Source organism: Lepidochelys kempii, chromosome 1, assembly GCF_965140265.1.
Source record: "Lepidochelys kempii isolate rLepKem1 chromosome 1, rLepKem1.hap2, whole genome shotgun sequence".
NCBI classification, from domain to species: domain Eukaryota; kingdom Metazoa; phylum Chordata; order Testudines; family Cheloniidae; genus Lepidochelys; species Lepidochelys kempii.
In genome coordinates, this window is record NC_133256.1 from 42,289,872 (window position 1) to 42,316,819 (window position 26,948).

Below are 26,948 nucleotides of genomic sequence, written 5' to 3' on the forward strand. Positions count from 1 at the left end.
ATAATCCTTCCTAATGTACACACACCAGAAGTGATACATGGATTAAAGGGTACGAAAAAATGATGAAATCAAAATCATACACTGTGGAAGGGGACTGAGACACCAGTGTACAGTCTATCAAAATGAGACCACAGAGAATAATTCCACAGCAGTAGTATAGAAAGATCACACCCCTTGCACCTATCCCCAACTTCACTTATGCAAGGGTAGGCTTCTCCCTCACTGAACAACAGGATTTCCATGGCTTACCCTTAAAATAGGACTGTCGTTGAGGGAAAATGAGAAAGAAACCATGCTATCCAAAGACTATCGGAAAGTCAAAAAAAACGAACGGGGAGGGAGAGAGTCATAAGTAGGCTCTCCCATCTTCCGCATCCTTTCACTTTATGCAGCAAACTCATGACTCAAAGGGTATGTGGTTTGCAAGGCATTGCAGATAGTGTGTTGGCCTGGAATCTGAGGTTATAAAATCAAATAGGCATAAAAATAAACACGTTTCCTCCACTGCAACAGATTCTCTAGTATCCTTTACCTCATAATCACGATTAGCATCTGACAACTGCCAGTTAGAGTTTGGCACTCCCATCCGCTTGTATTCTTCTGCAAGGTCAATGAGTTGCCAGCCTTGCAGCCGCTTAGACTCATTTTGTTTTGGATTGTAAGAGAAGGCATACAATTCATCGTAACTTGCTAAAGGAAACAAGAAAACAAGATATTATGCATGGAATCAGATCCTAGTGTCATTATTGTCAGAAAAAGGGCAGGAATAGTTGAATTCATCGTCTGACGATTATCTTTGTAGTTCTGTGACAGGGCAAGATATTTTATAAATATTCATGGTGGATAAACTTTTCAAAAATGCTTAGGTCACTTTCAAAAGCACCAAAGTGGCTTAGTGTAATATTTTACTTGGTATGTAACTTCCGCCCCAAAGAGTTTACAATCTGAAGTCACACAAGTTAACTGACAAAGAACGATGAATGGACATCAGCACAGGTAAGTGTGGTGGAACGTAGGTTTCAGTATTTTCTACAGAATAGGGAGGTTCCTAGCCATAAATCAACTGGGACATCTTCAAGGTTTGAGGGGCAACATTTAGAGTAGCACAAAGTTAGGAGCAGATCAGAAATAAAGCAGGGGTCTCAAACTCCATTTACCTTAGTGCCAGTCCTCAAATCCTTCCAGCGGGCCAATAATGTCACTCATGCCGCCCAGAACCCGCCCCCCAGAACTCCGCCGCCCACCTGCCTAAGGCTCTGGGGTGGGGGAGGCGGTCTGGGGTAGGGGTGCGGGCTCTGGGAGGGAGTTTGGGTGCTGGGTGCAGGCTCTGGGCTGGGACAGGGGGTGGGGGTGCAGAAGGGGTGAGAGGTTGGGCTCTGGAGGGAGTTTGGGTGGGGGGGGGTGCAGACTCGGGAGGGGGTTAGAGCCCCAGGTAATCACCACACCCTCCAAGGTAGGGTGGGCTGGGGGGGCCTCCGTGCGCTGCTGCTACCCCAGGCACCACCCCTGCAGCTTCCCATTGGCCACAGGGGCACTAGGGCAAGGACAGCACGCGGAGGCACAGCCCCGCCCTGGGCCACAGGGAAGGGCCAGCAGACACGTGAAGTGAGCAGGCAGACGCCGCTCAGCTCCACTGCGTTGCCGGAGCCCTGGGCCATGTAAATAGCCTGGGGGGATGAGGGGGAGTGCCCGGGGGTGGCAGGTGGGGCCAAGGGCCACAATACTGCTGGAGCCCCGCAGGCCACATTAGGGAGGTTTGTAGGCGGCAGATTGCCCGCAGGCCGGGAGTTTGAGACCCCTGGAGATAAACGGTAGTCAGTAGAAAGCTTAGTAGGAGCTCAAAGAATGGGAAGAATTTTAAAAGATGAGGGCAGAAATGAATGCAGGTCCAAAATTGTGGCAATCTTACATTTTCTAGTGGAACAAGACAAAATTTTCCTAACGATTGATCTGATATACAGTTTATATGTTAGATTTAATATTTAGAACTGTTGTAAACAACAAAATACAGAAGAAGTTTTTTGGACAGATCAGATATGAAGATGACAAAAACCAGTTATAAACCTACAAGGATCACTACTGTGTTATTCTCAAAATTTCAGCATTCATTTTCAAAGTGTTTGTTACTAGTTTCATAAAGCTTCACTATGTAGTGAAGGAGCGGGGTTGGGGGCCTGGGGGCCAGTATGCACACGCATGCTGCGGCTCCTGGAAACAGCGGTATGTCAGCCCTCCGGCTCCTACGTTTAGGGGCAGCCAAGGGGTTCTGCGTGCAGCTCCCATTGGCGGGAACTGTGGCCAATGGGAGCTGCAGGGCTGGCACCTGCATACTGCCCTGTCCGCAGAGCCGTCTGGCCACGCAGGAACTGGAAGGGGGACATGCCGCTGCTTCCGGGAGCTGCTTGAGGTAAACACCGCCCAGAGCCTGCACCCCTGAGCCACCCCAGCACTGATCCCCCTTCCTGCCCTCTGAACCCCTCAATCCCAGCCCAGAGCACCCTCCTGCACCCCAAATCCCTCATCCCCAGCCCCACCCCAAAGTCTGTACTGTTTTACACTGCTGAAGATATTACTAGGGTACAAGGCTTGGGGGCTGGAGGAATTGGTTAGAATCTCCCTCTGTATAATCCATGAATGGTTTAGAGAGCATTCATGCAACTCAGCTGGGTGTGTCTCTTCACAAGTTGATAGCTGAGCGATCACAGCACCTGGACGGGTTTGCTGCTTATCACTGGCATAACATTGTGAAAGACAGCCCAGGCTGAAAAGTTTAAGGGGACTCAGTGGTCCCACAGTCTAGGTTATACCCCGAGGGATGTGACAACCAGCAGTGACTTTTATAAATGCAGTTTCACAATCACTTAAGATCTCACCTTCTCCCATACCCGTATGTCAGCACACTCAAAACTACAGAATAACAGTTACCAAAACTATGCACAACAGATAAATGGCTTTCTGTGTTTATGCTGCTCAATTTCCGAGACTTTATAGAAGCCTCACATTTAATAACAGAAATAGCACAAAGCCCAGAGTTGTTTTGCAGAATGGTGGCACAAACATACACTGCAAGGTCTTGTGCACTTGAAAGTCATACCTGGTTTTGACAGTTGCAGCAACGAGTTGTAAATGTCATGACAATCCCTTTCTCTGGGAACAATAAAGTGAACTACCCTGAAGTTCTTGCACTGGATCACAAGAGGGCAGCCTGAAGTAGTCAAGGCAAGTTTCTCCACTGCAGCGATATGATGATGTAGTATCTATGGCACACAAGAATTCATAATTCAAGTCTTACTGTAAGATGTTAATCAATAGCACTTTAAAATATACTCTTGAAAAGAGACAAAGTAATTGTTAAACATAACTGAACAAGCTAGTCAAAAATCCTAATACAATAGGTTTAATTTGTTAAAGAAATCCCTGACCTATTGTGGTCAACCTATCCTAACCATTTATTTGAAATTATGCTCCTTCTCTTCCCCTAAACTTCAAAGGATTACCAGTATGTCACAAACTTCAAGTGAATCTCTTTCTTCACACATAGTGCAAAGGTAAATCTTCAAAAAGGCAGGCACTTTCTATAAAGCTCCGTTGGCTGAAAAGCTGTATCCATTTAGGTGTTGGGAAGATATGCAGTTGGTTGCTTTCCATGTCTGGGAGTGCTCTTAAGTTCAAAGCATCAAACATTTTTCCATAGGAAAATTTCATTTTTGGCGCACACACACACAAAAAAAAATCAATTCTCTGTCATGAAAATCAAAATGAGGGTTCCTCAGCTCCCTGTCTAGAAGGCTTTTGTCAATTTTGCTTTCCTTCTGTAGGCTGTGAAATTGACACAATTTTACAGGAGGGCTGCTCAGGTTGGTACTGAGGGAGAGACACAAAGGCTGAGCACCCTGCTCTTTGACAAGAGCCTTTCAGGCCTGCTGTCAGTTTCATTTTCTGCCAGATTATTCCAGGCCAGCAGCTGTGAAGGCTAAAAAGTTTTGGTTCTCCAGAAACAGAATTTTTCTTGAAACCCGTTTTTGTGAAAAAAAATATAGCATTTCACCCCAGGTCAGGAGGAAAACATGGAATCTTTTGCAGGAAGGGATTTCCTCAAACTTCAGTTTTAAGGAGTTGGACCACTACTTAATATGCAGAAGATGGACTTTCTATTGAAGAATGTGGAGGTTACCTTACATTTATGCCTATAACTGTAGTTTATGTTAGTGCTCTTTACTTCTGACATCTATTCCTAGAATCAGCCTCTCTACCCACACAAGTGTGAGCTAGGAGGCAGCATAATCTGTTCCTGGGGAACAGGATGAAAAGAGAGAGATGAGAAAGATCTACTATGAATTATTCTACAGCTACTCATCTGGATGATCTAGATGTTAAACTCCAAAGTCAGTTCCATACAACTTCTCCCCCACCAAACCACCACCTCAACCATAATACATGTCCTTTGAGGGAAGAAAAAGTTAATATAGGAATTTTACAAAATTATTTTATACAGACATGTAAACACAACAGATCAAATATGGAAAAATGCATGTGTGATTTAACAGCTGTGCCCCTATGCAGGAAAGCCACAGATGCACTCCACTTCATCTGAGACACTGAAGGGAGCATACTATTCAGTCCTCTTACTACCACAGTTGTTTTCTCCTCTTAAGACTCAAATAAAATTAGACAGGAGTTTAAGAAAGCATTTTGCAAGACATGTATTTGAGAGGATGGGACTAGATTTCAATAACAGAATTTTATACAGTGGAACCCAGTTTATCCGATCTAATGGGGACTGGGGCCAAATCAGATAATCAAAAATCCAGATAATCCAGAGAACGGGCAAAGAGCTTCAACCCCTGGCAGCAGGGCCCAGGGCTGATAGTGGGAGCTGAGCCCTGCCACCAGGGAGTTCGGTTTGGTTAACATGGAGAGCCGGATAATGTAGGCTCAGATAAATGGGGTTCTACTATACTAACAATGATTAAAGATGCTCTTATATATACTCTTTCTATAAATTTAGTTCAATAGAAGTTGTACTGTGGATAGAACTGGACTGACTTCAAGGATGTTTAAAATGAAGTAAAGCACAATGGGAACAATCAGTGCTTTTGAACTTTTTTTTTTTTTTTTTAAACACACATATACAGCACCTTTCGTTGTGAAGGATTCCAAAGCTTCCTCAAAACTATATACTGTATCCACAGAAACACTGAAGCACAGATTCCTCTGAGAGCATGGGCAGCAGCTAGCCAAGCAGGTAACCAGGATACAGGACTACGGTCATAGCTGAGATGCTCATACCTTTTTGAAAAACCTACAAGATCTTTAGTGTTCATGCAGAACTGAGACCCTTGGGTTTTGTTGTCTCATTTAAAGCTACAAGGATTTGAACCTGGAGTTCAAGGAAATCTAGATATGTTAAACCTGATGCTTAGATCAATAAACAATCTCCTCTCATCTGATAGCACAGAAAGTCAAAGAGGTAGAGATCTAAACAAAGTCACCACACACACACAAATGGAGAACTAATTTGGCATGACCATCTTTGAATAGACAAGAAATGGAAATTAGGTGCATAATTACTTGATTTTTAGAGATACCAAGCACCCACAGCTCCCACCTTTGAAAATCAGGCAGCTATTTTTAAGTGCTTAAATAATATGGATTTATTTTAGACACCCATGTTTGACATTAGCCATAATGACAAGATGCAGCACTTAAGCCTGGTCACTGGTGCACAGTAAGAGTACGGATTGTGGATCTATTCTTTATTGTTTGTGTGCATCATGAAGTAGGGGAAAATATGAGAGAAACTATATCCAATTAATTATTTATCTTTGATTACATATGCACAAGAAAAAAAAAGGAAAAGAAAACACATTTGGAGAAGCTGCGTATTTTCAGGCTACAAGGTAATGTATTTGATACCCTTACCCAAGTCTCCTTCTGGCTAGAGTCTATAAATAACAGATGAGTTGCTGTAAGGTACAGAGTTCCCGTTAATGATTTGTTGCTGGTGCTGAAACGGTCTATTAATTTCACCTGCTCTACCTGTAAGAGAGAAAAAACAAACATTTTACAGGAAGTCAAAAATGACTGAACATCAGGGTGAAAAACGTTCCCTGACAGTGAGATCTATCAGCCTGTGGAATAATCTTGAAAGTGGTGGAAGCTCAAATGCATTGCACATTTAAAACTACATGGGACAAATACTAGGAAGCAAGCAATAGCAAACAAATCTGATTTGCCACGAAGACTAGCTAGATAACCTAGGTAATCCCGTCTGTTCAAGACAATGCACAATAAAGACACAAGGTTAGGATCATAAGTAGATTCAATTCTCATCTGTAAAGTTAAAGTTTTTCAAATAAAGAGTCACCTTCTGTTCTGCTACGTATTAGGGATTACTTTCCACTAGGGTCAGTGTATTTAAGAACCGTTTTGAAAGCAAGAGGTATAATTTGCTAAAGTAGAAAACTTGTAGCATCCAAGTCTATCTGAAGTATAGCAGCAAATCCTCAAGCAATAGTAAGTATATTATCCTATTATGTAGAGATCTCGAGTACTGAATTAACATCTTTTTTTTCTTCTGAGGTTTTCTGTATCCCTGTCAGAGCCCACGGACCAGCTTACCCTGACTTCATTTTCACTCTCGCTTTGTACTGTTCCCACCCTCCAAAACCTAGGTCATGGTATAATGACTTGCTCTCTGGTAGTGAACTGGAAACTCCCAGTAAAATGGAAACAAGGGCTACTATCAGCAAAAAAAAGGAGTACTTGTGGCATCTTAGAGACTAACCAATTTATTGGAGCATAAGCTTGTGAGCTGTAGCTCACGAAAGCTTATGCTCCAATAAATTGGTTAGTCTCTAAGGTGCCACAAGTACTCCTTTTCTTTTTGCGAATACAGACTAACACGGCTGCTACTCTGAAACCTATCAGCAAAAAGACATTCTCCTAAAATGGCAGAGGAGTTGTTTTAGACTAGAAAGCTCTTGCAGGGAGAGATTTCTCATGCTGGTACCCAACCAAAAATCTTCCCATCCTTAACCCCAATAAAGGAATATATCATCAAAGGGGGTTTTAGATAGCCCACAATTTAGCTGGAGTGAACAAAGCTCTTTACAAACTCCATAGAGTTGGTTTTACAAGAAACAAATCATGATCCTATATGTTACATGATCCTATATGTGAAATACCACAACACAAAAGGACTACAGTGAAAGGCTGGTCTCTGTAGTCCTCATTATTTCTTGGCAGGACTGTCTCATTAGTGCCAAATTAGAGCTGTGTTGCTAGGGGCCCAATGCTACTCCCATTAAAGTCAATGGCACAATGCCCCATCACTTCTCTGGCAGCAGGATCAGAACCCAGGAGAGGTGGCTGTGACAGCATAGATAGAGCCCTGGTTCAGCAAAGCAGGCATCTGCATTTCCTAGATATTACCTTGATAATGCAGGCACAGATAACTGTATCTAGATGACCCCAAATGGTACAGATTTGATTGTTAAACAACTAAAGCCATTTAAAAAAAAAAAAAAGTCAAGTGCAGTGGGAAGGATAGGTTGTGTGCACACTGTTCTAATGAACCATTAACAGTATGCCACACCTCAAAGGGGGGGGGGGGGATTAAAACAAGTCAGTTTGTCAGTTGTATAGAAAAAGGGATTTAAAAAAGGATACAATATAAAAGATGGCCTGCATTTGCAATATAAATAAAATTAAAACAAATCTAAGAATATACAGCAAAGAAAATGCCAGGGGGCATCACTAAGTAGTTTGGAAGCAATATTTTGACAAAAAATTACCTTGTCTCTAAGAATTTTAGAGAGCTTTCAATAGCAGGATAGAAAACAGTCACCCCAACAATATATGAAATCTATTTACAGTAACCAGAGTCACAGGAGAGGGCTGAGTAATTGATTGGGACTGGTAGTGATGATCAAAGACTGCATAAAAAAGGACATGTCTGAATGTTCTCTAATAAGATGGCTAGTACATCACAGAAGAAAAATACAACAATCAAGTCTTGCCTTCCAAGTGTTTAAAGGGTGATTAAACTCTGAGGAGTAACTAAAAATGGCATTCTGTCATTCCAGGTTTACTGTCTCGCCATGACTCCATATCAAATTTGCTCAGGTTACAAATAGAGATTTCCTGCCCTCAACACCCTTACTAAATACCATACCTGCAAGCTCATCCTGAGATCCAACAGCCAAGTTGTACTCTTTCTGACAAGTATTACTAGTAAAAGACCCTACAGTGGAATTGACTCAGAAGTACTGATGATTTTTGAAGCAGAAATTAATCCCATACCTGTATTGTTCTACAGTAGTAAAGATAAAAAGTAATAACTGAATTCTTTCACTAAAATAAGATTTGAATTGGAATACACATAAGAAACAGATCTACGGTGCCATTTTTGCACAGTCTCTTTTCTGAGCATAACCATACTATTTCCTTAGGCTAACCAAAGAGTGACAAACTGTCACTCCTGTACAATGTAAGTATCTAAGTACATTGCAAAAGCTTGGCCAGACACTTGTAGAGTTCATTTCAGATTTGTTTTAAAAAAGTCAAGAGCACCATAACTGGAAAGTCCGTCCACAGGCTGAATACAGTTATGTGTATGGCTTTATAGAGTCAGTGATAAGAAGACTGGATGCATGTGTCAACAGTTCTCCTTGGTAGAATACTGGGCCCAACAGTTCATAGAATCATAGAATATCAGGGTTGGAAGGGACCCCAGAAGGTCATCTAGTCCAACCCCCTGCTCAAAGCAGGACCAATTCCCAGTTAAATCATCCCAGCCAGGGCTTTGTCAAGCCTGACCTTAAAAACCTCTAAGGAAGGAGATTCTACCACCTCCCTAGGTAACGCATTCCAGTGTTTCACCACCCTCTTAGTGAAAAAGTTTTTCCTAATATCCAATCTAAACCTCCCCCACTGCAACTTGAGACCATTACTCCTCGTTCTGTCATCTGCTACCATTGAGAACAGTCTAGAGCCATCCTCTTTGGAACCCCCTTTCAGGTAGTTGAAAGCAGCTATCAAATCCCCCCTCATTCTTCTCTTCTGCAGGCTAAACAATCCCAGCTCCCTCAGCCTCTCCTCATAACTCATGTGTTCCAGTCCCCTAATCATTTTTGTTGCCCTTCGCTGGACTCTCTCCAATTTATCCACATCCTTCTTGAAGTGTGGGGCCCAAAACTGGACACAGTACTCCAGATGAGGCCTCACCAATGTCGAATAGAGGGGAACGATCACGTCCCTCGATCTGCTCGCTATGCCCCTACTTATACATCCCAAAATGCCATTGGCCTTCTTGGCAACAAGGGCACACTGCTGACTCATATCCAGCTTCTCGTCCACTGTCACCCCTAGGTCCTTTTCCGCAGAACTGCTGCCTAGCCATTCGGTCCCTAGTCTGTAGCTGTGCATTGGGTTCTTCCGTCCTAAGTGCAGGACCCTGCACTTATCCTTATTGAACCTCATCAGATTTCTTTTGGCCCAATCCTCCAATTTGTCTAGGTCCTTCTGTATCCTATCCCTCCCCTCCAGCGTATCTACCACTCCTCCCAGTTTAGTATCATCCGCAAATTTGCTGAGAGTGCAATCCACACCATCCTCCAGATCATTTATGAAGATATTGAACAAAACCAGCCCCAGGACCGACCCTTGGGGCACTCCACTTGATACCGGCTGCCAACTAGACATGGAGCCATTGATCACTACCCGTTGAGCCCGACAATCTAGCCAGCTTTCTACCCACCTTATAGTGCATTCATCCAGCCCATACTTCCTTAACTTGCTGACAAGAATACTGTGGGAGACCGTGTCAAAAGCTTTGATAAAGTCAAGAAACAATACATCCACTGCTTTCCCTTCATCCACAGAACCAGTAATCTCATCATAAAAGGCGATTAGATTAGTCAGGCATGACCTTCCCTTGGTGAATCCGTGTTGGCTGTTCCTGATCACTTTCCTCTCATGCAAGTGCTTCAGGATTGATTCTTTGAGGACCTGCTCCATGATTTTTCCAGGGACTGAAGTGAGGCTGACTGGCCTGTAGTTCCCAGGATCTTCCTTCTTCCCTTTTTTAAAGATTGGCACTACATTAGCCTTTTTCCAGTCATCCGGGACTTCCCCGGTTCGCCACGAGTTTTCAAAGATAATGGCCAATGGCTCTGCAATCACAGCCGCCAATTCCTTCAGCACTCTCGGATGCAACTCGTCCGGCCCCATGGACTTATGCAGGTCCAGCTTTTCTAAATAGTCCCTAACCACCTCTATCTCCACAGAGGGCTGGCCATCTCTTCCCCATTTTGTGATGCCCAGCGCAGCAGTCTGGGAGCTGACCTTGTTAGTGAAAACAGAGGCAAAAAAAGCATTGAGTACATTAGCTTTTTCCACATCCTCTGTCACTAGGTTGCCTCCCTCATTCAGTAAGGGGCCCACACATTCCTTGGCTTTCTGAAACTGCAGAAGACATTATATACTTTTGTATATACGTTATACATTATATACTATTATATACTATTACCAGCAGGAGAGTGAGTTTGTGTGTGTGGTTTTTGGAGGGGGGTGAGGGAGTGAGAGAACCTGGATTTGTGCAGGAAATGGCCCACCTTGATTATCATACACATTGTGAAGAGAGTTGTCACTTTGGATGGGCTATTACCAGCAGGAGAGTGACTTTGTTTGTGTGTGTGGGGGGGGGGGGGTGAGAAAACCTGGATTTGTGCTGGAAATGGCCCAACTTGATGATCACTTTAGATAAGCTATTACCAGCAGGACAGTGGGGTGGGAGGAGGTATTGTTTCATGGTCTCTGTGTGTATATAATGTCTTCTGCAGTTTCCACGGTATGCATCCGATGAAGTGAGCTGTAGCTCACGAAAGCTCATGCTCAAATAAATTGGTTAGTCTCTAAGGTGCCACAAGTACTCCTTTTCTTTTTTTAAATATTCTGTGACTGTGTGGTTAGGCTCCAGTGCACCACTGTTATTGCTCCACTGAGCACTAAGGGGGCACTACCAGGGGAACTGAGGCAGAAGCACAGGGACTGGGCTCCCCTAACCCCACTTCACATAGAATCCATCTCACTCACACTTCCCTTTATCTTTATTTTCCATGTTTAGTTCGAAGATGAACAATGCATACAATTTTGGAATGTATGTAAGGATTTAGGAGCGTAAATCCCATTTTCAAATGCAATTTAAGCACTTCAAAGCGTAAATCTCATTGAAAGAGAATGGGATTTACGTTCCCAAGTCAATTAGATGCTTTACAAAATTTTACTCAGTATGTGCTGTAACAGCAATGAACACTAAGGGCAACTCCAAAGAGAATTTACAATTACAAACTCAATCCACAATAAAATAGCCTCATTACTGAGACTGGAAAGGGAAGGGAAGGAACTTCATGATTACCTCTTCAGGTTAATGTTCTCACTGCCAGCCCATTGGTCTAGAGGTGCGTGTCATTGCATTCCTGCCACTAGACCCACTATAAGTTCTGCCTTCAAGCCAGGATTCCATTTGCAGCATTCATAGTTTGTTTAGCCATTTACTATGCCATCCATGTGGAAAAACAAAATTGCCAAAGAGCAGTCAGATTAAAAAAGTAAATATGCCTCCCATAACAGTCAGAACAAAGTCCAGCCTAAACTATTATGCAGAAGAGATTCACAAGATACTTATATTTTAATTGCCCCACTTCCCATGATAGATCTGCTTACATTTATTATCAACTGGTATATGCCTGCCTGCCCTTCTTCCACTCCTACGCACATTATATCCTCCAAAGTTTATTTTGAAAAAAAAAAACAAATAAACAAAGCAAGCACATTAGTAGACATGTTTCATAATTGAATAGAGTCCTTTCATAACCAACCTTGGTCATTTCTGCCAATTAAACCCCACATTTTAACGTGAATTATTTTAGCAGGAATTATTTCAAAATAATATTAGACTCTGACAGAGCACCCTCAAAAAAATTCATGACATACAATTTAAATTTCCTTTTTTAAAAATTACATTTTTCTTTCTTCATCTGATTTTTGACAAGAGAAACTAAGGCCCAATTCCTGCAATTGACTCTGTACAGTCAAATCCTGTGCCCATCCTGAGCCTCATTGATTCCGATGGGATTGGGCCTACACAGAGCTAGGTGAAGGTTTGCTGCCAAAATAACTACTTGGAAATTGGTGAATCCAGCCAGCTAAACCAGTTTCCTGTCAAATGTAAAGTAAAAATATCTATATTCTGGATTGCTACTTTCATTTACAAAAGTTAAATTAGCTGTAGTAAAAACAAAATTCTCAAACATTACTTAAAATGACAATGTTCCTTTCAATCTATTCACTTGTCTCTAGTATGTTAGTTTTGTGTAACATAGTAAGTCTTAATTTATGTAGCTTTGTTGGCAAGCAGCTGACTGATCAGACCCTCCCCAGCCATAATGAGTTTTATACTGATGCATAAAGAAAATTAATAACTGATAACCTGCTCCCTTAATTAAATATTGGTTATAACTACAGTACTTTAAAACTGGAACATGACATCATCCCCTTCCTTCATATGTCTATAAATCCAGTTTATGGTCAGACTGCCTGATCATTAAATGAGTAGCTTGTAAGGTGATGGCTTCTGGGGAACTGCAGAAAATGTACGTTTCAGAGTAGCAGCCGTGTTAGTCTGTATTCGCAAAAAGAAAAGGAGTACTTGTGGCACCTTAGAGACTAACAAATTTATTTGAGCATAAGCTTTCGTGAGCTACAGCTCACGAAAGCTTATGCTCAAATAAATTTGTTAGTCGTAGCTCACGAAAGCTTATGCTCAAATAAATTTGTTAGTCTCTAAGGTGCCACAAGTACTCCTTTTCTTTTTGCAGATAATGCTGTCTTCAGCAGCCTTTGCAGACAGCAGCACTCCCTCTCTTCTTGCTGGAGGCTGAACTACAACTCATTCTGCACATCAAAAAACTCCATACACCACAGAAACACAGACATCAAGTAGTTTCAGCCTAGGAACATTTTTGCTTCTGCCGTTTGCTTCTTTATAACATATAAAGAGGGCCCGAAAGCTTTGTTTAAATTCCCCTTACTTCTTTTCTTTAACATAGGGAAAATAACTGGAATGTCTACTCTGGTCTAAGTGGTTTTTCTCGAGATGTCCCAGAGGATGCATTCTGTTAACTCTCACACTAACTGAAGGGGGCAGGGGTGATGAATCTTTAACAAGGCATTCTTTCTCCAAAGTATGACCTACTGAAATTAGAAAACAGATGCACACAAGTTTTAAAAAGTTACTAAATATCCTCTCACTCATCCTTCACTCTCTTGATTCGTGGTATCATTGGAGTAGTTTTGCAGACATCATCATCTACGCTAGGGACATTTTCTAAACATTTCCCACCGCAACATTAATTCATGTCAATTTGTGTTTACAATGTTAGAAATATTAGAGTAGACTAGCACTCAGCACTTCACTGTCATTGACTTTGCTCAGAATAGGTCTAATTGACATGGTATTAAAGATGCTGGCAGTCTATCTACACTAGAGCCATGATCCAGCATGTATAGTCCTTTATGCCTGTGCAGGGCTCTACTGAAGTCAACTGGGCTCTGCACTGGTGCATGGATCGCCACACATGAATCAGCTTGGATGATGACTGTTTATGGTTCCCAGTAGAGCTAGAACATAACTGACAGGGCCTGTAAAGAACTAAAAATTGTTTCAAATCCAGTTTTTTCCCTTTGCAGGTCATCTTTAAAGAGGAACCATCAATTTAAAAATCACATTTCTGTATGAATTTTCCCTGCTATTCATATAAAAATAAACCATAAAACCAGAAAGGGGGAAGAGAGTTTCCATTTCTCTGCCTGTTTACTTTGTACACAAGACGTTATCAGATGCACAATCACTTGCACCATTTCCTCTGCATGACTTCTGTTTGTGTCTTTCACCCAGCAAAGGAAAACATTTTAAAAAAAATAAGATTTGATTGTAAAACCACAGGAACTGACAGAGAAACACACTGGGGGGGGGGGGGAGAGAAGAACTATTGGCAACTATTTTTAACTCCTTTTGAACATAATTAGATTTCCAGCTGACAAGTCCCTTTAATGGGGTGTACACTGAATATTTCCCTTATATCCTGCTCTGGCTGGGGAAGACATGAGATGACTTGATCTGGAAAGTCTGCTCCATCCCTACCTTCCGTGATCCGGGAGGCACAGGAGGAAAAACGCATCCTGTGACCGCTCCCATCGGAAACCCTGTCAGCGCAGAGCGGCGAGAACACAGGCAGGGAGGGCGAGGTGGCTTTGCGGAGAGACTTTCACCACTCTCTGTTTTGTTTGCATTTCACAGACCTGCTGCACCAAACCGGCCGCGACTCCAAAGGCCGACGGGGGTGGGGAAGGATCCTGCCAGCAAAGAGCGGCCCCGGCCCCCTCTGCCCGTACCCACTGTCCCTCCCAGCGCAGCAGAGACTCACCAGCCGCCCCGGGCGCGGAGCGAGCCTCACCCGCCACCCTCCCGGCAGCATCTCCCCAAAGGTCCCCTCCCCATGGCGCCGCCGCCGCCGCCACCGCCACCGCCGCGCCTCCCCCAATCCTACCCCCAACCACCCTACGCCCCCGCCCAGCCTCCCACCGCGCCCCCACACCCAGCTCCTCACTGCCCCCGGCCCCCCACAGCGCCCTCCCGCACCCGCCCCGGCCCCGCACCCGGCCCCGCACCCGGCCTCCGATGGCCCCGCCGCGCGGGGAGGGGGCGGTGGGTACCTTGGTGGTGCGGATGTGCTCCATGGTAGCTGCTGCCGCCGCCGCCCCGCTACGCCCAGCGTCTCCCTGCCGGAGCCGCCGTCACCTAGAGACATTTCCTGGAAAGAGCGGGGGCGGAGTCGGCGAGGGAGCGGCCAGAACTGCCTGGGAAGAGGCCGCGCAGCGCCCCCTGCCGGCTGGGGGACGCATCGGGCTCTTCCCGCGCCCCGCCCAGGCGCTGCGGGTGGGAGGCTGGATGTGACGAGCGCTGAACCCGCCCCCGCGTTCAAGGCCGCAGCCCTGTGAGCCCGCCCCCGACCTGCCCAGCAGCGGCACCTCCCTTAGCATGGTGGGAACCACATAAAACTGTGCAGGGCAGGGCCCAGCAGGCACCAGTTAACCCCACTTCAGACTGGGGGTTCTCCCCAAAACCTCAACTAAATGCAAACCCCGCCATGATATCCACCCTAGGTAAAATAACCCAGCCCTCAGGGGCTGACGCCTTACAGGAGGCAAGAGCCTTAGACGCCCCAACCCACCTTCTCCATTACTTCAAGAGGTACCCCTGACCCACTTCTCCCTGTTTTGGTGCTTTACATGCTAGGTCACATAGCAGGTCAATATACAGATCACTTTATTTTATGTTGCTGAACATTACAACATAACTGTTTATTAGTTCATGGGAGGCATCTGGAGTATGAGACACATCTTGAAAATCTAAAGAAAGAATTAAGGCCCCAGTCCTACAACAAGCTCTGGGTAGATGCAGGGGTCCATCCAGGTGGACCTCAGGGTAGGATCATGGCCCACATTTCCAATTCACCAGCCTGCATCTTCCCAAACAATTGAGGGAAGTGGGGAGTTTTGCAGAGTACAGGTCCAGACTGTGGTGACTCAGGAAGCAAATTCCAAAGCTGATAATCATGATTATAATCATGCAGATTATGATAGGCTGTAATACATCATTTGGACCACAAATAAAGCATGGTGTGGTGCTTCTTAAAAATAAGTTTTGGCCTTCATCTCCCATGAAACACAGGTGACAGCCCTACCTTTAAATCTTCTCTTTGTGTCACACCATTAATGTTATAGTCACTAATCTATTAAATTCACCAGTTCTCATGTTAAATTTCTCAGTGACAGACCCCAGTGTTGAAGGTCACCTCTTACCAGGAGGCTTCTATGAAATATAAAGCTGTCCACCTCTGACGCAACCTCCCTGAGGAAGTCAACAGTGGAAACACTACCTCTCCCCTTCCCAATGTATCAGTCCATCTGGCACAGCAAGTCACTACCTTCCTGCTCCCATGAGTGGGTGAATTTGGACCAAAGTTCCTAAAGATTTTTGAGAATGAAAAGTGCAATAAAATTTATTATTATTATATTAGTTATTTAAACATAGTTATGCACACAGATATGACACAGGATTTCACAGCTGCAGACTGACGCAAATACTACAGATGGATTTTAAACTAGGATTAGATCATTTTATGTCCATCAGTAACATTTGCAGCTCAGTAAGCCAAGGCATGTAATAAATGTTATCAAACTCAGGCTTCAACTGTGTCTAAGAAAAAGGAATTGAAATTCTAGATACGGAGTACATCACAGCCTGAATCAAACCATCTCAAGACTTGTTTGAAGAAAGACAGCCTCCAGCAAACCAGTTGCTCATGACATTTGAAAATATACCTACTGACAATCAATGATCAACAATACATTCAGGCTCCAAGGTAATATTGAAAAATGAGGACTGGTCTCTCCTGACTGTCGAAAGCATGTTCTCAATTCCACCAGGACCTTCGGGTTTCTCTGTCTGTGTGTGCTTCTCATGAATCACCAACTTCCTGTAAGTCTCCTTCCTGTGTGGTGTCTTTCGACCAGAAGGCCTCATGACTTCATATTTACTTGTAAAAGAAAGTTTTAAATAAAAAAATAACTACTCCAGAACCAAATAATACTCAAGATACCTGTTTGTATACTTCCCAATGGATTTTCTGGGGGGCCGCCTGAACAAGCACAATGTATGACCCTGCAAAAATCTAGATTTCTGAGTCAGGGGCTGGCAAAAGAGGCTGGGGTCTATAAGCAAATAAGCAATCTCCTGTTTTTTGTTCCTCCTGCATTCAGAGAAGAAAGACTTTATACGTTCCTTGTAATTTGTCAAGATTGTATCAAAGAAAATACCTGACTCTATAATTAATTTCTACTCCCCACTGGAACAACCTCAGGACCTAAAATTTTGACTAGCTGCTAAGATCAAAAAGGGGCAACACTATGTATACACAAAGTATATACCATGCCCAGACATATACAAACAATATATAAATATATGTCCTTGATGCTCTGGAAGATGTGAGGGAAATAGCTACCAATTGGCTTCCCCAAAGATCCTCTTAGAGCTAAAAGAGATGTATGGGCCATCAACAGCCCCCTTCTGAAGATCCCACTATCCCTGGAAAAGGATGTTGAACCTGCCAGTGTCATCCCTCTTACAGATATTTTGTGCATACAAAGGGAACTTGACAAAAGGGTCAGAATCATCTCTGATGATCCCAGTGCTTTGGAGAAAAGGCTGATCCACTGCTCTGCATTCTATAAAGATCGAGGTGTCCCCCAGGGGAAATGAGCTGCCAGAAACCTCCTCCAAAGTTACTGCTTGAGGAGGAGGGATCAGGCCACCAACAGTTGTCCACTGACGAGCCTGCTGCTCTATTTGGGGGGTCAGAACACCAGGAACTTCGCTAAGATGTACTTGTTTAGGGGTCTTCGGTTCACTAGCAGTCATCCACCTATTGAACACAGTAGCTACCTAAGCTCTTTCCACACTATGGTTGAAACCATAATACCATCAAACACCATAGGACACAGGACTGAAAGGGCCTCCTGGGTTGTCAAGTGCAGTCCCCTGCTATTACAGGCAACCCCAACATAATCCCATTCACAAAAATTATCAAGCTACATTTTAAAACTAGTTAGGTTCCCTCCCATACACTCCAATTGGAATGCTGTCACAGAACCTCACTCCTTTGATGGTTAGAAATCTTCTTCTAATTTCTGGCCTAAATTTATTCATGGCCAGTTTATACCTATTTGTCCTTGTGTCGACATTGTCCTTTAAGTTAATTAGCTCTTCTCCCACTCCCTGGTCACTTCCTTCCCTCCTTTTCCTATTTAGGAACATCTTTTCGTATTTTATTACTATAATGACCACCCCCAACATGTTATGCCTATGTTTGTCTGGTTTTGTACTGTCTGAGTTCGCAGCTTTGATGAGTTTAAAACTGCATAATTGCGTAATTCTATTGGAGACCCTGTGATGCGTGCTGTGTTCAGAAACATAAACAAACATACATTCCCACTCAGCCTTCATTTTGCTGGCTAAACAAGCCAAGCTCTTTTAGTTTTCTATTGTTTTTATTAGTTATTCCATTTCCCTGATCATCCTAGCAGCCCTTCTCTGCAGCTTTCTAGATTGAATTCATCTTTATTGAACATGGGTGATCAGAACTGTACACAGTATTCCAGATGAGGTTGTTGGAATTATTAATATTTATACAGAGTATTACCACAACACTAATTTAACCATAAATTCCTTTATTAAATCTGAAGGCCAAATGGTATTTATACAATTGCTCTGAACAAGCCTAAATAATAAGCAATTTACCATACCCAATGCAGTAACAAAACATTTATAAACATTTGATCAAGAATCAGATACTTACAAATAAACTAACCCCAGGGGTAATTAGATCCAGGTTAGTCGGCTCAAACATGGTCAGGCAGGTATTAGCAATGAACCCTTTCAGAGTTTACTTTTTATACTCTTCAACAAACAAGAGATGTCATTGCCAAGTACTGACTTCACCTAAAAATCAATTGGAGACAGATCACCCTTATTTCTGGTTTTACCCCCGATAAGATTTACAACCTCCTTCCTTCCCTAGGCCTTTCCTCTCCACCTTCTTGCTGACTAGCAGTTTTTTCATTGCACCTGGATTCACATAGGTGTTAACACCGGTGTGTGGGTTGGGACAGGCCATGTTGGCTCATTTAAAGACAGATTCTCTTTATTTAAAACCATCTGCAGTCATCCCTATCAGTCAGACGCCTTCTTTTTAGAAACTTCCCCTTATCTCATTATTCTTTGAAACAGATATCCTCCCAACTTCATTCCTTCTGGCCTTATAATTAATTATTTTCAAGGCCTTTCCTTCTAATTGCTAGTTAGGGCCTTTCTTTACAACACATATTTATTTCCTTAACCAAACTTAAACTAACTCTCATTCTTAATTTAACATTTATCCTAGAGAGGTCTTACCAGTGCCTTGTACAATGACATTTAATACTTTCCTATTTTTAATGGAAATACCTCACCTGATATATCCTAAGACCATATTTCTTTTTCTTTTTCACAGCTGCATTACATTGGTGATTCATAGTCATCCTGTGATCAACTAATACAGCTAATACACTGATGAACCCCCAGCTCATATCCGAATTTCTTGTTATTAGTCAGGAAGTGCAATGACTTTGCACTTTGTGCTATTAAATTTCATCCCATTTCTATTACTACAGTCCTTAAGGTCATCCAATGTTTCCTGTATAATATTCCAATTCTCTGTATTGACAATGACTCCCCAAATTGATCTTTGAGAAAATCCACTAGAATCTTCCCCCACAATTAATAGTTCTCTTTTCTGAACAACCCGTTATCATCCACCAAATTAGCCAGTTCCTAACCCATTGTGCTAATCCCCATTGTAATAAATAATTTTCCATGTGGCACCATATCAAATGCAGTTGATTAGATCAACTGCATTTTCCATGTCTAAAAATCAGTTATCTTATCACAGAAAGATATCAGGTTAGTCTGACACAATCTACCTTCAGTAAACCCAAGTTTCATTTTATCCCATTTTCCATTTCCCTCCATGTTTTTAATTATTCTTTCTTTCAATATTTGTTCAAATGCCTTGCATTGAGGTCAGATTGATGCATCAGCAGTTGCCTGAATCAATCTTAACCCTTTTTAAAATATAGGTACAATGTTTGCTATTCTCCAGTCATACAGTACCATCCCTGATTTGACAGATTTATTAAAAATCATTACTATTAGACTTACAGTTTCATGTGCCAGCTCTTTCCATATTCTGGGTATTCTGGGATGGAGATTGTCCAGCTCCCCTGACTTGAGCACGGTAAATTTTGCTTCTGTGCAGTTTTCCTGACCAGTGCGCACTGGGATTTTCCCTCTGAGGACCATCTTTATAAAATTATACTACAGACTATTTGGGGTGCCTATGTTGGTGATCTATAGAATACAGTAGTTCTAAAAAAAAAAAAAGTGTCCACACTGGTCATGAAAACTGTTCTAGATTACAGCCATGTCTGTCCAAGTCTGGGGATTGCTAGCACAGTCAATTATAGCGCAGCTAGAACTTTAACATGAAGCTTCCCTGATGTTTGCATTTTGTGCTGCTTAGCTGCTTATTGATTGGTCAGTACAAATGCAACATTTGTGACATCATGATCCAGCTGGCAAGTCAAGCAGTGAATTTCAAACAATGGAAATGCTCGGAGGCATCATTATGTCGATGTCATCTAGACCAAACTAGGGAAAAAGGGGTAAAGGTTAAAAAGCTGAAGGGACAACACAGAACGTTTAAAAAACAGTCAGCCTGGTCAAAATCCAGGCAGATAAAAACTGCATCTGTACTACTTGTGGAGGAGACTGGGTCACAGTCGCTGCCATGTCAAGAAAGAATGATCTTTTTTGTCTCGGACTATGTTGTAAGGGTGTCCCTCAGACTGATTCCATAAGTAGGTAAGAAACATTACTTCAAACTCCATTGTCATCAAGAACCTAACACAAGGCAATGGCATTTTGCCTTCTAGTGTCATTGACCAGTCTTGTTCAGGCCTCTTCAGTTAGCTGCCCTAATGGTGGGTCACGACAGGCCAGGAAGAAAACTCTGTTGAGCTTAGATGTTGGACAGCATTTGGGTAAAAGAGGAGACTTTCTTCTTTCTCCATGGATTTTGGATTCCACAGGCTCTGGAGGTACATGCAGAGCCCCTGAAAGCTGGTGTCACAGGGACCATAAAAAGGCTATCCCTCAAGCATCCATGTGTAAATATAAGCACAGGCCAATCAAAACACAACCATCCAGTGCAACTACCTATTACGCTCTGCTTTGCGGTAAAGACTTTGCAGCAGACAGGGAACCTTCAGTTGCTTGTTTGAGGCACGTTTAAGCCCCTTCCACAGGTATGCAGTAACATTCTAACCAAGATTCTGGCCTCTGCCTTATATGCATATAGAGTCTCAGCCCTAATGTTTTATTAATATATTTTTTTTGCACTGAATGCCTTCTTTCTTTTTTTTAAAGGACACATGGTTGTTGATTGCACAGTACTTTTTTCAATGTGTAATTGTTGCAATAGTTTGTATTATGGACCTATAGATATACATAATCATAAACTAAGATACGTAGATGTGTTTATTTGGAACTCCATGTCTGTGTATTATAAAAAAAACTGATACCATCCTTATGTGACCCCAATCATGGAAGTACGCATCTCTGTGTTTACAAGATTAGAGTGACTGTTGAAGCTGCAATCTAATGCTGATTTTCACTCCCACTGTAATTCAAAGTAATAAATAAGTAATTTTTTCAACATTTGAAAGTTTGCTGTAAGGTGAATTTTCATATGTAGACTTTTTCCTGGACTGCAAGATTATGAATAACTTTATATACTTTCCACCGAGTGGTTTATGCCAAGACCCCAATCCTACAAACATTTATGCATGTGCCTAATTTTAAACTTGGGACGAGTCCAATTGATTTCAGTAGAACTACTCACATGCTTAAAGTTGAGCACGTGCGGAGGACTGGGACCTGTCACCTCCTCAGTCTGTGTCGGAGGACAGGGTGGCAAGCATTGCTGTTATCAGTGGCATTAAGATTTCAGATACAGGGGACAGAAGAAACCAAGGTGGTGGTGCCAGTCACATGCTGGGACATCGTCGCAGCAGTGCCCTGGTTTTGGCATCGTGCTTGTCAGAGCCCATGGGGCAAATCAGGAGACGAGGGTGACACCGCCCCGGGATGCTGCAAAATCCACGGGAGGGGAGCGCGGCGAGCCCCCCGGGACTGTTACCTCAGCGCGGGATCCCGCTGGGATTTCACGCCCGGCCAAGTGCCGGGGCGGGCGGGGCGCGCTCGGGCCTGGCTGCCGCCGCTGCCGCCCCGGGCCTGGGCGCCCCGCGCGGTGACCCGGGGAGCAGAGCCCCGGTCGCTCGGAGCGAAGGGCTCCGCCGGCAGCCTGCTGGCGCTACTGTCCCTTTAAGTGAAGTCCGCGCGCAGCCGGCTCCCCCACTATCCCTTGGTGCATTGCGGCGGGGGGAGGGGCATTGTCGCAGGGCTGCTGCGTGTGGGGACGGGGAGCTATTCGCCGCGCCTGCTCCCCCCACCCTCCTCTCGGGTTTGAAGTTGGCGCCCGGGAGCGATGCGGCGCTGAGGAGAGGGAGGCCGAGGAGACGCAGGCCGCCGCCATGTCTGCGGGATTCTCCTTCGGGGCCGGCACGCTGGGCTCCGGCTCCGCCGCCGCTGCCGGGGCGGGAGGCGGCGGCGGCGGCGGGGCAGGCTTCTCCTTCGGAGCCGTCCAGCCGAGGTAACCACGGGCCGCCCGCCTGCTGCGGCCCGGGATGGGCCCTTCCCGCGTGGGGCGGCGAGCGCCCGAGCGGGCCCTGCCAGCCGCGTCTCACCGCGGCGGGGGCGCTGAGCCCCGGGCCCGCTGCGTCCGGGCCCGGCCCTTATCTGCGCTTCAGCTGCCTCCCCCGTCCCTGGGTGGGGCCGGCACGTGTGTGACTCGGGGCCCGGGCGGGGTTTCCCCGCGGCAGAGCGCCCCGGAGGCGAGAGACCCGTAGCTCGTGGCTGATGAAAGGCCCTTTTCCGCCCAGTCGGCGTCAGGCTCCGCTTGCGCACGGTCGACTAACGGGCTTCACTCGGGGGGAAGGATAGTTCAGTGGTGTGAGCATTGGCCTGCTAAACCCAGCGTTGGGAGTTCAATCCCTGAGGGGGCCAGGTAGGGATCTGGGGCGAAAATTGGAGATCGGCCCTGCTTTGAGCAGGGGGTTGGACTAGGTTGACCTCCTGAGGTCCCTTCCGACCCTGAGATTCTATGAAAGTGGCCTCTGCAAATGCAAGTGTGCTGCCGCCTTGGGGGGGGGGGGGGTGGAGCGATGTCCCGTCCAGCCGTGTGCTCCAGAGGGATACGTGGGAATCAGTAACCAAGTATTTTGGAAATTCCCTTTCCGCTCTGCTGTGTGCCCTGCTACTGCAACAAACAAGCTCCCCCCCATGGCCAGAGCGGAAATTAAAAATGCACGTTTCTAAGGAGAGTTGAATTATTGTCCCATTGGTCTCCACATGCCGTAGAAATGAGAGGTTTAATATGGAAAGGTGTAAACAGTTTTGTTTACCAACTGGTGCAGCTCCAGCCCCTGCAGGTTAGAGAATATTACAGCTTATATTGCTGGGAATGCAGGTGGTGCTAGACTGATAAGAAATCTGCTTGCAAACCATCCTAGTATAATTAAGGATTCAGTAAGAACATGCCAGTCAAATTTCATTTGACTGTATCTGCATTTGTACACTTTTCCACAGTGTGTGGCAGCCTTCCCTCTTGCTAAGGATTACTGTGAATAGCCCATTGGAGAACCCAACAATGCTACCTCCTTACAGTTTCTTTGGTGTCTCACATAATTTAAGCATATTAATAACAGATTAATGTCCTAACTAGCATGTCGAAGATGTAACACATTATATACTATTAATGATGTACTGAAATACCCTCTGCTTATTGGTTCTTTTGACACCTACTACAGCTTATTGTTTTGCAGTAAAGATTTTTGGCTCATCACAATACACTTTCTAAAATGTAAATACCAAAAACCCCATATTATTTTGTCTTGCTTATTAGGGCCTGATGCTTGGGGAAGAAATGAATGAAATAATTGCAAATATGGATGTAGTAAATGGATTAGTTTGCAAAATAATTGATGCTAATAGTCAGTTTTGTCTTGTAATAGCTCAACCGGAGGGCTTAATTTTGGAACCTTGGGCTCCTCGACTGCTACAGCAACTACATCAGCTCCATCAGTGGGCTTTGGAAGTGGACTCTTTGGTTCAAAATCTACCACTGGGCTTGCTCTAGGAGGTACTAATACAGGTAGGGAATACATGTGGATTTATTCCTTTAATATAGCAGAAATTTGGGCTTTTGCATAATCTGTGTGTTTCATGAATTAGTAAATGAACAAACACAAAAAGGAAGACTAATGCATCACAAAGTGTGCTGAAATGTTTTTAACTGTAGCTATATACATTGTTAGCAAATCCGTTATCGTTTTTAAAAATAAGATCTTAATAATGCATTACGGCATTACTATTACAGGAAACCCTGATAAGTGAACCTTTAATAGATAAACATACTTGCTATCTGAAATTTGTATCTGGTCCTGTGTATGAATTTTGTATAGAAGTTGGAATTTTATACTATGAAACACGGAATTGTACGGAGGCTTTGGCCATTCCAACAAGACTTCCCTAAAATGTGGGTTTGTCTGTATATCTCCTGGAGATTGGGAGAGGCCACCAAAATTTTGTGTGATTTATAGCTTGCAGTTGAATACAATATGGGGGTTCAGTGCAGTGTGGGTTTAAGGTTGTATTGTACTTTCTTTGAGGATATTCTTAGCAATGATTTTCAGATGCCATAAACACATACATTTTCTATTATGTTGTCATTTACAATGCTATAGTTCTTATAAGCTCTTCATATTAGCAATAATAATTTGGCCAAAAATTCCTTTCAAAGTTTGGGCAGTTGTGTACACTTTCTCAGACTAACAGTCTTATATAAACCGTTCTGTGGGTTATTTAACAGTGGTACAGAAGAAAACTTGTACCATTTTAAAATTGGCCATCACACATACGCAATAGCTAATATTAGTGAATTGTATACTGGCTCTGTTGGTTTTTGAGAATGCATCTCTTTCACACACTCTAATATGATTGTCTAAAGTTACCTTTTACAGGGAATATTTGTAACATTGTTACATCATTGGATATTATAAATAAATTGCATGGGGGTTGTAGAATCTCTGTCATTAGAGATTTTTTGAGAGCAGGTTAAACAAACACCTGTCAGGAATGGTATAGATAATATTTAGTCCTGCCACGAGTGCAGGGGACTGGATGACCTCTTGAGGTCCCTTCCAGTTCTTTGATTCTATGATATGGGTTGCATTATCCTCTTAGCTTGCCTCTCTGTTTGAGTGATCCATTAGTTATTGTCCCCTCATTGAATTAGAAGTACCGTAAGTTTCTTAGAAGCTGAAGTTTCATAACTCTGTAATGAGCGATCAATGATGATTTTAAATTTCTATGGGGAAGAAACTAATTTGAAACCCAGTATTCTGAGTAGACCATGGACTCTGTAATCCTTTCCACTATAATGCAGAACCACGCTGTTGTGCATGTTGGCATTCCTGACAGCATGTAAATCTGGAGTTCAACCACTTAAACTTTCTGGTGTTTTTAGTGGCTTTAATTTCATTTAAATTGTAGTGTACTAGTATACTGCTTAACTGTCATTTTAATTTCATAGTCACTATTGACCAATGGCTCTTCATCACAAATGAGTTCTGTACATCGTTGACAAGTTAATTGTGCTTTCCCAGGAGGGTTTGGACTGCTAATACTTATTTGAAACCTATTATTATTTTGTGTTTTAGAGTCTAAACCAGAGTAAATCTTTTATATCCAAAAATACTATGTAAAACGTATTCCAGTTTATCTTGTGTCATTGTAGAGACTGCAACATAATATAATTCAGTATTTTACTGGTACTAATAAACCATAAACAACTACTAAATTGTGTATATGAAGCTTGGTAAAATGGATATAAAGTTGATTATGGATTTTTATTTTGTTTTTCTTGGCAGGAACAGCTACAACTATTGCTACAGGATTAACACTGGGTAAGAGTCACATATTTAGAAGCTATTAGTATTTGGAGACAAACAAGTATGCTCTAGAAGACCAATTGTTCTCTTACTGTGAGCACTTGCTGAGGCAGAGACCTGGTAGCCACATGGAATGGGTTCTCCTTATATTAAAGACAGATAAAAGTATATTGCTACTTCTCCATGTAAGGAATTATTGTAGTTGCCACAATTTAATTATTGTAAATGCCTCCACTTAATGTACCACTGATGGGAGGTCAGGTACACATGGTTATGAGGAAACTTTTGGCTCTTTTTATGGCAGTGTGCTTAAACTGGTTTTGAAGGATTGATATACCGTTGGCTGGGACTAATGAGGCCATGGGATATATATGTGGTTTTGGAAACAAAGTGCACTGAACTGAGGAACATGGGTGCTCTGTCTAGTTCACATTTGCTCACCCTTAAATTTCCAGGGCCTGCTGAACTTTAGGGGCCATGTCAATGCTGTTTGAGATACATATATATATTTCAAATTGAGGCTGTTCAGGGAAGCATTCATGTTTCTTCAGAGATTCTTTTAGCGATGGTTCCTTCCCATACCAAAGTTTATTATATATCTATCAACCTTTGATATGGCAATAATCCACTCTGGTGTTCTCCATCAAAACTGCTGCCTCTACACAGTTGAGGGAGTACAGAACCTTTTCAAGTCCTAAAATTGTTGACTTCCTGCATGGATAAACCACTTATTGTATAATGTTTATGTGAATGCACATTGCCTCTGTGGGTCATGCACAGAGAGAGTACTGTCTCATTCAGTGTTTCTTCATTCCCAGTGTCAAGATCCATTTGGCTGTGGAAAGCTGTCTTTTGGCCTTCCATTCACTATGACTGAAATGTGTTAGCTTGTTCACCTCAAGCGATATTACTGTCTTGAGTGACAAACTTGCATCGATGAACTGAAATCAACAAATATCATTCGAGTTAGGATGGGATCCATTGTTCTTTAGGGCAGAAAATATACTGTGCCTAGAGCTGACAGTCTAAATAGACAAGTTAGACAAAGGGTGGGAAAGGAAACAGGTGAAATTATGTTGGATTCAAAGTTTGTAGGTTCATATCCCCATGGAATCGCCAATAGAAAAACAAGTGAATTTGTTGTTAAAAGAGAACTT

The 26,948-nt window shown here is 43.3% G+C and overlaps 2 protein-coding genes and 1 long non-coding RNA gene across 8 annotated transcripts in view; 1 reads left to right on the forward strand and 2 right to left on the reverse strand.

Annotated features, from left to right (window-relative positions):
• Nucleotides 1-14,893, reverse strand: part of MTMR6 (myotubularin related protein 6) — a 37,435-nt gene extending 22,542 nt beyond the window's left edge. For 2 of the 3 annotated variants that reach the window (XR_012158420.1, XM_073340193.1), the window contains exons 1-4: nt 14,207-14,461; nt 5,923-6,039; nt 3,095-3,257; nt 533-690 (exon numbers count right to left, since the gene is read on the reverse strand). Coding sequence is in view for 2 of the 3 variants with exons in the window: in XM_073340193.1 (XP_073196294.1) it covers nt 533-690; nt 3,095-3,257; nt 5,923-6,039; nt 14,207-14,260 (492 nt within the window). In the remaining variant the exon portion in view is untranslated. Of the gene's footprint in view, nt 1-532; nt 691-3,094; nt 3,258-5,922; nt 6,040-14,206; nt 14,462-14,778 lie in introns of those variants that run through there. The other variant, XM_073340205.1, reaches the window with a different exon arrangement.
• A 1,218-nt stretch (nt 14,894-16,111) lies between these two features.
• LOC140901605 (uncharacterized) lies at nt 16,112-22,056 on the reverse strand. Its single transcript, XR_012155907.1, has 3 exons — nt 21,624-22,056; nt 18,483-20,371; nt 16,112-16,664 (listed from the first exon to the last, which is right to left on the reverse strand). It is a non-coding gene; the product is annotated as an uncharacterized lncRNA (long non-coding RNA).
• Nucleotides 22,057-22,153: 97 nt separating this feature from the next.
• Nucleotides 22,154-26,948, forward strand: part of NUP58 (nucleoporin 58) — a 56,483-nt gene continuing 51,688 nt past the window's right edge. For all 4 annotated transcript variants that reach the window (XR_012158422.1, XM_073340231.1, XM_073340221.1 and 1 more), the window contains exons 1-3: nt 22,154-22,433; nt 23,854-23,993; nt 25,771-25,806. Coding sequence is in view for 3 of the 4 variants with exons in the window: in XM_073340231.1 (XP_073196332.1) it covers nt 22,315-22,433; nt 23,854-23,993; nt 25,771-25,806 (295 nt within the window). In the remaining variant the exon portion in view is untranslated. The remainder of the gene's footprint in view (nt 22,434-23,853; nt 23,994-25,770; nt 25,807-26,948) is intronic.